We start from the raw sequence: 11,897 nt of genomic DNA, 5'->3' as shown, positions 1-11,897 counted from the left end.
CCTGCTGTATGGCAAAGCTGGAATGGATGTTTCCTCCTTAAAGGTTCTCAGATCATGGTACCAAATGCATATATATACTAAGAAACAGGATCTGCATAGGCAATTCTGAAGGACATATAGTTTTGTATAAGAAACATAATGCTTGTTTAATGATAATGGCAACAGCTATAAAGGCAGGTCTAGGGAAATGAGCAGGTAATGTGTTAAATGTGCTGAAGTCCAAAAAGCTATCAGTCAGGTTCTATCAAACAGAGCTAGATGGTAATTCACCAACTTTATTCAAGTATCTGGAAAGCATTACTACATCAGCTCAATTCAGTGGCAAAGCTCCTACCAGGTTCAAGGGAGCTCATTTTCATTCCAGGGTTCATAATGACCTACTGGACTCCAACAAGAACATAAGGACTTCTCTGCAATATGACTACAGCACATTATAAACACTTAAAACCTTTTAGGAAAAAGTATTTTGGTTAAATAGACTAACGTAACTTTATAATGTGTGTTATTGACTTTGGTCTATATTTGATGTACCTATGGATGTCACCAACTGAAGATTATGTCAATTTGCTTGTGCATGCATATTGAATAACCATATTCCTTGTGTTGCACAGCATTTAATGCTCTCATCACTGAGGATATTTTTCTATGCTGTTCATATTTGTGTAACTTCACCATTTTCCTGAGCACAATAGCACATCTTTATGAAAACTGAGGAAGTTTGTTTAAACTACTACCATGCAAAACCCCCAAGGTCAGGAAAATTCCACAAGAAAATCACCTGGTGCACATTTACAGATGATTCATGCTATATTTAATAGAAAATACCTTTCCATTCTCGAGAATGTACTTGTCCATTGAGGGAACAGGGGCAGGATAGTACGTTGATGTATTTGCTTCCTCACTGAAGGTGTTCTGTACCTCAGGTTCAGGCTCAATTGATTCAGGTTTCACTTTTTCAACCTCAATGGCAGGTCCTAGACAGTTAAGAAAAGAGAGCAGTCTGCTATCCCAGAGAACATGAAATCAATCCCTTCATCACCCCTGGTTAACATAAGGTAACACATTAGTCATGTTCACTTTAAAGACAGAAGTAATCTAAACCAAAATCCTACTTCTGAATATCAATAAATAAGAGAAGGATAAGTATCTCTGCTTTATAAACATTAAAATGTTGAATTTTAATTTAAATGTTTTATTTTATTCTTATAGCATAAGGACAATTACAGATATGGGTAAGATTGCTTCAATGCACACTAAGGAAATTGTGTTAAAATGACACTGAAATTATAAACCAAAAGCAACAATAGTAATTCTTCAAATAAGAATTGCTATATAGTTGCATGGAAACTTGCATAATTAATTCTGATAATAACATAAATTTTCCACATAAAATTAAAAATTTTATAGAAATTTTAAATCTCTTTAGATATAACAGAGGTGTATAAAAAATAGTGAGGATCTACAGAAATGCTATAAAGGAAACAGACTTAGGCTACTTATACTAAAGTATCATGCTAAGAAAGAGTATCAAAGGTTAAAACTCCCCACATAAATTAAATTTTGATTGTCCAATCCACCCAACATTGATTTTTATTTTTAATGTAATCAACAAAAATTATGCACAGATTAAACAACAGAATAATACTAAGCATATGTTTGAAGTTTCAAATGAGGATAATTTTGTCAGTCATCAACTTTTCTTTTCGAGATTGGATTTATAAAGTGTTCCTAAGAAACTCAGAAGAAACTAAAATAATTTGTGAACTGGATTTGATGTTTCCATTGCAGGGGTTTCACCAGAAGTCTAGGCTATGGCCCCAAGCCTATCATTGTCCCTTGATGTCTGTCTCTAGGATCACGAGAAGCTCCAGTGGTCACTGAAGTTCCATGCAGGACTGGTGGCTCGACAACACAGCAAGGCTGCCAGCTTAGACCCTGAACACCACGGCCATGCACCACTTCCAAGAACTCTAAGGATATACTCACACACTTCTAAGTACTACATTGTCCCAGGTTGGTGCTGAGAGCTCTGCACCACTCTGCAGCCCAAGCTTGACGTCTTCAACAAACAGCAATTCCATCCTTATGTCACTGCCACGGATCAGCATCCTCCTCAGGGTTTGAGCATAAAGACCTTCAAGCCCTGAAGTGATCTAACTCTGCAAGTCACGCTGGCACCAGAACTCGTGTCCTGAGTCACCTATCCTAAATAGTTCCTGGGCTTGGAACAAGTACAGCATTCATTACTCCTACTTTGTGCAGTTTCATTTAGGGATTATTATACAGCAATATCAGCGTTTCCTCCGTTGTCAGCATTTGACATTTATCCTATAGCTTATTCTACACCTACATAAGCAGCTAAATGTTCTCCACTGGCTGCCACTCGATACTCAGCAACGACTAAAAGTTGTCTTGGCAACTCAGCCAATCCTACACTGCAGTGCCACCAACAAGAGTGTCATAAGAGCCATCTGCAATGCAAGCATGGCACAAACAAAGAAATCACAAAACCATCCCATTTGCATTGTAATTTCATAGTGATCATATTTTATAGTAAGCTCCTCTACTATCAGGAATGTACAATGGACAAGACAAACTAAACTTCTTAAACCTGAGTGCTGAGCTGATTCAGACTGGGGGAAAGATGTGGATTGATTAAAGCACCCAAAGCCTGCCCATAGCATGGGCACACCTGAACAAGCAGATGCAGGGACATAATTGCCAGTGTGACCTTAAGAAGTCATCTTTTAGCTGTTACTTTGAGAAAACATTCTTCAACAAAGGGCTATTTTGAGTTTTCTTATACTTAGAAAGTCACTTCGAGGAAGACACCTAAGTGCAACCACCTTCTTCCTAGAAGGAGACATTTATTTCAAGTTTAAACACTTTTTCTAGTTGCTATTTAGAAGTCTTTTACTGTTTTTATAGTCATATATTGACACAGCTGGGATTTGGTTTCCAGAGTTTCCCCAAGAAAAACAGCTGATTACAGTCCACAATAACCACAGCTCTCTCAGGTCAGAAAACCTCTGTTGCAATTCATGCTTTACTGCTTGCCTAGAAGTCACCAAGTGAAAGCTTTTAGAAGGTCTTCTTTTATATCCTGATTTTTGATTTCCAAATAGAATCCTGCCAGGTATTCTTCACAGCCACTTTCACATACCTCTAAATTCTGCATTTTCAACCCAGCATGCTGTGAATTAGACATGCAACCTGCACTACTGCCTGACTGCTAACGGGAGCTGTGTGCCCAGTTAACCACACACAACACTCCAAGTTTCCCTTCTCTGTAGCTCTCATGCTCTGCAGCTCATTTTAAAGATGATGAATGGGACATACAAAAATATATACCACTATCTAAAGGCTTAACAATGACAGCACTTATGTAGTAAGGATGAGGAGGAAAAAAAGACAGTTCTTCGGAATACAAGAAGGAAACAAATGTTTTATTGCAAAGATCTTTCTCCTTCTGATGGTATTTTATAATATCTGAGAGGACAGCAAGTTCAAATGCAGGATGAAGAGGTAGAAGGCTTCTCCTTATCATCTCTTTTACTCAGAAATGCACCTTAGGCTACAGGCTACTCAAAAATTAGTGAGTAAAAATAAATTAACTGATGAAGTGGTCAATATACATTTGTAAGCAGCAAGTTTTTCCACGTGGTCTACCAGAATTTGAAACAAAATAAGTCTGAGAAGTGGTAATATTGGTACTTCCTGTACTTGTACTTGAATAGAAACCTTGGGCACCTTTCTTTTTTTTTTTTTTTTTTTTTTGTTACATCAAAAAGCCAAACAAATCCTGAAAACCAGTAATTCCTAACATGTGGTAAGACTCAAATCCCATTTCATTCTCCCTGTTCTGGTGTCAGTCCCAAGACATGGTAAACTGGATCATTGAAATTAAACTGGGATTAAAAATAAAACTTTGGGGTCTGTGTGTATGTGTTATGAATCAACATTTATGAATGAATGTGAATATACTCTCTGACTTTAGAGCAACACAAATTCTCAGCAATGTAACATGAAAATGAAGTATTTATCAGGTAGCTAACAACACCCAAGCATTATTCCTGTACAGCTTCACAACTTCTGGCCATATACAGCTACAGAAAACTGCACAGACCTTGCTTGGAGACAAGTAATTTTTTAAAAAAGTTATTGAAATTCTTCTTTTGCTATCCAAGGCCTATTTAAAGTGCCTTAGAGGGAAAATTGGTGTGTCTTCAGGTGCAACAAAACAAAGACAAACTGCAAAGGCCTACAGTTGCAGGGCTTCCTGGTCCCAAAGTAGGCAAGGCAAGAGGTTGCACACATTCTTCCAGGAGCTCAGATGAGGGATACCAGAACCTTTTCCACAACACATTTTTCCACTGCTTTGGTCCCTAGAGCCCTGGCCAAATACCTCATTCAGGGACTGTTGGGCAGTAACATAGTAAAACCATTACAAAAAGATTAAACATATCTCCATGGAGCAGTGCTGATTTCACTACAATCATTTGCCATATCTGACTTCAAGGCTCTTTTATAACAAAGAGCAATTCAGTGTCATCATATGGAAGATGAAGAACCTCGCTCTTCCCACAAGAGTGGCTCAAGTTTAGCAGCAGAGATGAAGGCCTAGGTCTAAAGCAGAATACCTTGACTTCCCCAGCTCCTCACTGAAATCAACATGTTGATGGGAAATTAGGAGACTGAATACTTGACTGAATGTTAGCTCAAGAGGCTGTTCTATATTTGATCTGCAAGTTTAAAATGGCAACAGACACGCATTTCCCACAGCTGCAATTCATCAGCACAAACCAGCTGTCATCTCATGCAAAGAAATCAGAAGTCTCTAAGGTGAAACAGAAATGCAATTAGTTTGCATTAAGTCCAGCCTGCTAGAAGTGCAGCGTAACATAAATTACATGTAATTTGAAACTCTAGGTTTAAGAGATCGGTGCAACTGAAGATGAATTCAGGATGTAATTTATTTTCTGAACAATTTTCTGAGATTATTCACATATCCAAACATACCTCATTTATAAGATGAAAAAGGAAGACTAAGAAAGTCTTTACATATCTGTTTCTTGATTAAAAGTAGCACTTTGTCATACTGTCATCAGACTCTCTGATTTATAAGATGTCTCCCTTTCTAATTATTCATAAGTTTTGTATTGATCTTTCTAGAATGTGGTTGTTTCTCTACTGTGAATGAGGCTGCAAAGACAGGAAGAGTAATCAGTGGTTAATACACTGAGTCTTACGAAACACAAACCCTGTGAACAACACAGCCCACGGGCTCAGTTCTACCTTGTCACCCATGAAAACTTCCTTACAAGTAATAACAACATGGGATTTTTTTTTTTTGATGTTACCTATAACTCATATTTGTGCACATATGTGATTACATTAAAAGAACTCATGTTTGATGTAACTGACATTTATTTTCAGTTGTAAAGATGATGTCAGATGGATACAATGGAAATTCATGCCCCAAATTCAGGATTCAGTACTTTCTCCGAGAGGTTTCGGGTCTTTTTTTCCCCCCGTTTCTTCTAAGGTTTCTTAATTTGGCTCAAGTAAAAAGTGCCTCCCTTTATCTTAAAGTGAAAGAAATGCAACAGAATGCAGAAGCTGTCTTCATTTCACTGCTGGTCTCACCACTCCAATCGCTGTCAAGTCTACCAACTAAATTGGTACTTTAAAGTGTTCAGCCCCATTGCCTACCAACATCTGGCTCGTGCTCCATTCACATCAATTCCAGCTAACTACTTGCAGATGATGAAACATCTTTCCATCCAAGGAAAATTTTAGAAAGCTCAGTGGAATCTACTGCCAACCCCATCGTGTTTTTCAGGCTGTGGAAACCTTGCCTACTTAGTTTTATTTCGAAAGCTAACTAGAATGTTTATAAGAAGTAATGACATTTTAATTCTGCACAGTGTGACAATGATGAGCATTCACAATCAGACACCCAGGTCAAATCTTCAGGTACTCCATGACCCTTGACTCCAAAGTTGCCTTACCACATGCTACAGCACAAGCACATGCTCTCTCAGGTTCAGGTTTGGACGTGGATGTAATTCAGACCCACATGCAAATTGCATGCACTCCTTCAAGTCCAGGAGAAGAGCCAATATCCAATTTACATGCAAAAATTAAGTTTCCAGATACACAAAGGCAGATGTAAGAAACAGCATGCTAAGTGTGGATGCACAAATTCAAACCAAGTTTCAGTCACTGAGCAAATCTTCAACACAGAAGTACCACATTCTAATAGCAAATAAATGCAATTAGTAAGATTTCTGAGGTTATTCCAAGGGTACCAATGAAAAAGGATGAACTTTTTATTTTGTCTTTTTTTTTTCCCATTTATTCCAACAAATGGTTAAAAAATTGTTATAAACCCAAACAAAGGAGCAATTGACCCAAGATGTTTAAAATTTAAATCCAAATTACACAAACCTGTATTTTGTAACAAGTGTTGATAAACGGGAACACTAATATAAAAAGTTTTTTTCATGTTTCTTTAACAATCCATTACTGTGCAATTAGCATGGCTGGTTAAAGCCACTGCTAAGAAATTGAGGAATATACCACATTCTAATAAGCTACTAATGGGAAGAGGGGTCAGAAAACAGAAGGTAACAGGTACATAACAATAAGCAAAAACCCTAACTGAAAAGAACGAATTAGTTTTAGCCCAACTATTCATTCCAGTGCCTTTTCTCTTTTTTTTTTTTCTTTTTACACTGGAACATATTGGCATATTTTGTAGATGATGCTTTATTAACTTTTTCAGCATATATTGGAAGGTCAGAGACTCTTGAAAATACAGCTGCTTAAACCAGAACTCTGATTCAGCCATACCAGCACAAAGACCTCTGCGTTTTAAAGGAAAACCCAGACGTACATAGCATACAAATTCGACACATATTGTACAGCCACGGCAGAAAACCCTTTTAACATTCCATGTCCAGTTTAACGACCACTGCCATTCTTCAAATACATTTCCATTACTACTGATCACACTTGCAAAATTCATTCAAACTAGTCCCATTTAAGTCCGGCACTTACCACTACCTAGTCTTAGGAGCAGTACATCCTGGAGCCTCCTGTTCAAGTCTCTGAGCTCTTTCATTTCTGACACGACTGCCCCATACTCCTTTAGCTTCTTTGCCTGTTGCACAAGCTGTCTCCGTGTTCTCTCAAGCTCCTGTTGAATGTGTCTCATTTCTTCTTGTTGCTGTTGGTAGCTCCTCAGCAATTCATCATACAGAATCCGAGGAACTACAGCATCGTCCATATTGTTCATGCCTTCTGCAGCCTCCATAAAAACCTCCTCAGGGCTGGAAGTACTACTGAGACTCATCCCGTTCTGTTTTTCAAGGCGAGCAACAACTGCTTCAATGCTTTTGTGTGTACCTTCACTTTGTTTCCTCCCATCTTGCCTCTGCATGTAACAATAAAAAAGAAATAAATTAGGAGAGCAGTAAGATGTAATAAAATTACAATTCTACAGACTTGGGAACAGTCAATATTCTTGTTTTCTGAAAAAAACCACAAGACTAAGCCAGCCTGCAAAAACGTTTTGCCTAACAGATTCTTGTGGACATAATATACATTGTAACTAACATGCAATTGTAATTCAGCTAAATGCATGTACAAACTTCTGAGGCAGTTAAAGGCCTTTCTGCATTTCTGCAACACTTGCAAGCTCAGTGTATATAGGTCACTTGATTCTGTATATAAAGATAATTCTTCTTTTAGAAAGTGGATCTGGATCTCTTTTCCTGTAAAGTTTATCCCTAACGTTCAGATTTCTGACAGCAATTGACTTCCTGATAAGTAAGAGAAAGAATCAACTGTGAGCTACATTTGTCACCTGTGACGACATCAGGGATGAAAGCAGCACAAGGCACAAAGCTGTTTGTGAACAGAGGGCTCATCCTTCCCACACTTCAGGAGACAAAACCTTCTCTGGCTATTCCTCTAGCACATTCATCCAACTGCCTGATGCAAGTGCCTGAGCTAACACTATCAGCAAACACTGGAAGGGATTTGAAAGCACAGAAGTTGGAGACAGAATATATCATCCAGCCTCATCTCCCTTATCAACTGATTCCTTCTGTATTAGTACTGCATTGCAGAGGCTTCATGTCCTTTGAACTCTCAGCAGAATTTTAGCTTCAGTCATCTGCACAAACCCTACGTATTAAAATCACACCTCTTTTCTGGGGCCTGGATAGTGGTATTAATATGTGGCAGTATGGGTAAAGGCACGAAGTTTTATTGGCCAAATATCAAAAGACATTTGAATTTCCAAGCAACTGCAAGGAAAGCAAAAGCAGCTCTTAGGTTAGAGATGGGACGTGGACACTATCAATTCCCAGACCACAATATCCGTGAGTAATGTGGCAGAAAACAAAATTATTCGATGCTATGCCTGCTGCATGCATGCACTAAAAAGAATAAAATAAAAATTAAAAAAAAAAGCTGGCCCGCTATAAAGAAATGTACTAGTATCATTCCTGCAGCTGCAGAACACATGAAGCCATAAAGCACTATTTTACTCTGAAAGTTGGCAGACTTTTAAAGAAATCATTTGATATCAAAAAATAAATACATTTCCATAGTAGGTTTCTGGCATCTGGACCCAAAAAGGCAATTGGCAGTTATGATGGAAGAATGCAGTCTTGTCAATTCTTCTTCTCAGCTACTGCTCTAGTTGGGAAGTCTCAGGGCACTCCTTCCAACCCCAAAGAAGCAGTGTGCAATAGGTCCCAAGTGCCACCGAGAGCAGCTGCTCGACAGTGGTGTAAGTGGTGAGTTTTGAGGCATTCTGGGCCAAAGTGGAAGACCATTGGTCCCCAAATCCCAAACGGCAATTAAGCTGCAGACGGTACACACAGGAAAACGTTTGATTGCACTTCAGGTTTCGAAACCCAGACCCAACCCCCACGCACAGTGTGACCCAATTTCACCAAACACAGTGTTTTAAGGGGATCAAAAGCAGGCCTGGAATTCTTCAGCTAAGACGTCTCTGTATGCCCCAAGCATTTACAAAAAAAGTAAAAAAAAGTAAAGGGGGAGGGACCAAAATGGAAATACTTCAGTACCTTACTGTGTCTAAGCTCCACATCTTCTTCCCCATAAGCTGTAACCTCCCCAGCTTCTTCTATGTGACTGAGAGAGAGTTTGGGGATTTTAATTTTCTTCTGCATCACACTGTTCTCAAGGTCAGTTTTGTCCTCTAAAATATATATTAGAAATAAAATTTGGTTATATTAATCCGTGTTTTTGCTTCCAAATACTATGTGACTTAGGCAAGACCAGTTAAAAACCCCCAACCTCCCATCTCCAATCCCCTCGTAATACCATGATCTAATTAATCCATGGTCTAAGTCAACTGCTGCCCACTGACAATTCTAGAGCTTCAACAGGGGATCAATCTGGCCCAACAGAAGAACAAATATTGTAAAATGCCAAGCTAAATTTATGTGGTTAAAAGTGTCAATGAGTGGCCTGTACTATCAGTAAAGTAAAAGAGGCTGTATATAAAACAGCTTTCTGAAAACCATCTCTATTGCTTTCAATTATGGTTACCAATAGTATTTTTTATTCATAACCAATTGCTGCAGTTCAAACTCTGCTTAGGGTTAAAATGAAAATAAACTTGGTAATTCATCCCATACTCTAACCATCATCTGTCAGCAGCACAGATCTATTTGCACACACGGCAGATTCTGCTGCTCTGCAAAGTGCAGGGCTGGAAAGGGGAATGCTGCTAGAGAGTTTGAAAGGGCATTACACAAAACTTGCACAAGAACCAAAGCTCTAACAGAATTACTATATAACCCTATTTCATTAGATAAGTGCACTAATTCTTTCCCTTTAGATACACAAAGCCAATAAATAGTCATATTAATCTTTGCATCTCATTAAAAAATGGAAGTAAAATATTTTCAAGTCTGAAACAGTTTGACATATCTCAAATTTAAGTATTTAAAAACATTACTCTGAAAATAAATTTGAAATACTTTAATATTCCTGAAAAGGTAGAGAGGGAACAGGGAACCAAGAGCATAATCTCCCCAAAAGTACCTGTGATATATAAAATTCTTGCAGAGCAGACAAGGTTCTGAAAGATGCACAAGCTTAGCTACCTGTTCCCAACACTGACAAGGAGAAACACATTTACACTCTCAAGCATTGTCTTTGAAAAGCTTATGAATAAGAAAACATTTTAAGTCTTCTTATCCACCTGCAAATTGTATTTCACAAAGTGTCCCATGAATATTTTTGAAAGTGCCAATGAGGATGGCCCCTGTGAGTGCTTAGTTACATTGACTTTTGCTTTCTCAAATTAGCATCTCTCCACAGGACCTCAAAATGGTTCGTGTTGACAGTGTAGGAAAGGGAAACAAAGGTAAATCACTGTTTAATGAGGAGCAAGGCATTCATTAGAAATGAATTACACAGATGAATGCAATTCATTTTGTTACAGATAGAAATGGATCTCTTGTAGGCAAATGGTGATATTACAGCCCAAGGCTATGTAAAAAGAATAGGCACAGAACATGCAGAATAAGACATTAGACAACCTGAAATGAAACGCAGATGGTAGCAATAAATACTAAGACAGATGCAAAAAGAAACAGATAAACAACAAAAAACAGCTAGGCTTATTTTAGATCATTCTCCATTCCCCAGAGCATCATGGATGCTTATCCCAGTAAAACAAAAAGGCAATTCAACTGTTTCAGTTTTGAAAAATAAACCCCTATGTTTTCATTTATCTGGAAAATGTAGGTTCATCAGAAAAGTGAGATAAGTCAATTCTAATGCCAGAGATATGAGAAGAAAATAGAGGAGCCTTCCCTGAAAAAAAAATACAAACTTCTAGACTAAAGGATAAACTGATGAGTATTGGTATCTTCTTGGGAGAACAGAAATGTAAGAATAAATGAATCCATATTGAATGGGGAAAAAAATGAAAACCACCAACTTTTCCTGAGTCTGTGTATTTCAGGGTACCACATGGATACTGCAGAGCCAGCTTCGCCGGACTGCTTTGCCCAAACATCTTCCACAGAACATGCATTGACCTCCTCCTTCACTTGAAGAATGCAGATCAGTTTCTATGCTCCGAAATAACCCTTTGGCCTCACAACCACATGGACACAATCCATTACTTCACACAGTTAAAAAAACTGTCTGCCGGCAACTAGCTGAGGTCACCAGTAGCCAGAACCCCACACAAACTGGAAAGGGATCCTAGCCATCCCTCCTTCCCATGGACAGGGAAAAGCAAGTCTTGAAATAATCATGGAAAGGGGTCACAGAGGAGTAAGTGTCTGTGCAGACTACAGAAGTCAGCAAGTAAGTGTTTTCCTGTGAGGGTGCTGAGACACTGGCACAGGTTGCCCAGGAAGGTGTTGGCTGCCCCAACCCTGGCAGTGTTCAGAGCCAGGCTGGATGGAGCCTTGAGCAACCTGCTCTGGTGGGAGGTGTCTCGGCCCACGGCAGGGGCTGGGACTAGATGATCTGGAAGGTCCATTCCAACCCCTACAATTCTATGGTTCTAAGAAATACTTTCCAATGAATACAACAACATTAAAATAAAAATAATTTGGAAGAACAGAAATACTTGTCTTCTGATTTTGGCTTTTTATTTTTAAGTCAATTCACACAGGTTAAGAACACATTCTATGTACTTGACAATGGAAATGAAAGAAAATACTTAGTTTGGGGTCAAAGAAAACAATGCAAATCATCTGAATTCTTAATTTTCTCACTCTCCAACCAATCTTTCAGTTTGCCTATGACATTTATGTTTGCAAAACTTCACTGGTGGACTGAAGGCAAAAGTTTGTTCATGGATCTCCTTACAAATGCTGAGTTTGCACATT

General features: G+C 38.5%; 1 protein-coding gene across 1 annotated transcript in view; it reads right to left on the bottom strand.

Moving 5' to 3' along the window:
- Positions 1 to 9,234, bottom strand: part of BEND5 (BEN domain containing 5) — a 17,020-nt gene extending 7,786 nt beyond the window's left edge. The window contains exons 1-3 of the mRNA XM_009072109.1: positions 9,105 to 9,234; positions 7,063 to 7,438; positions 826 to 974 (exon numbers count right to left, since the gene is read on the bottom strand). Of these exons, the coding sequence (XP_009070357.1) occupies positions 826 to 974; positions 7,063 to 7,438; positions 9,105 to 9,209 (630 nt within the window). The 5' untranslated portion in view covers positions 9,210 to 9,234. The remainder of the gene's footprint in view (positions 1 to 825; positions 975 to 7,062; positions 7,439 to 9,104) is intronic.
- Positions 9,235 to 11,897: the final 2,663 nt, after the last annotated feature.

Source organism: Acanthisitta chloris, unplaced genomic scaffold (genome assembly GCF_000695815.1).
Source record: "Acanthisitta chloris isolate BGI_N310 unplaced genomic scaffold, ASM69581v1 scaffold5873, whole genome shotgun sequence".
Taxonomy (NCBI): Eukaryota; Metazoa; Chordata; class Aves; order Passeriformes; family Acanthisittidae; genus Acanthisitta; species Acanthisitta chloris.
This window is presented reverse-complemented; position numbering and strand designations above follow the sequence as displayed.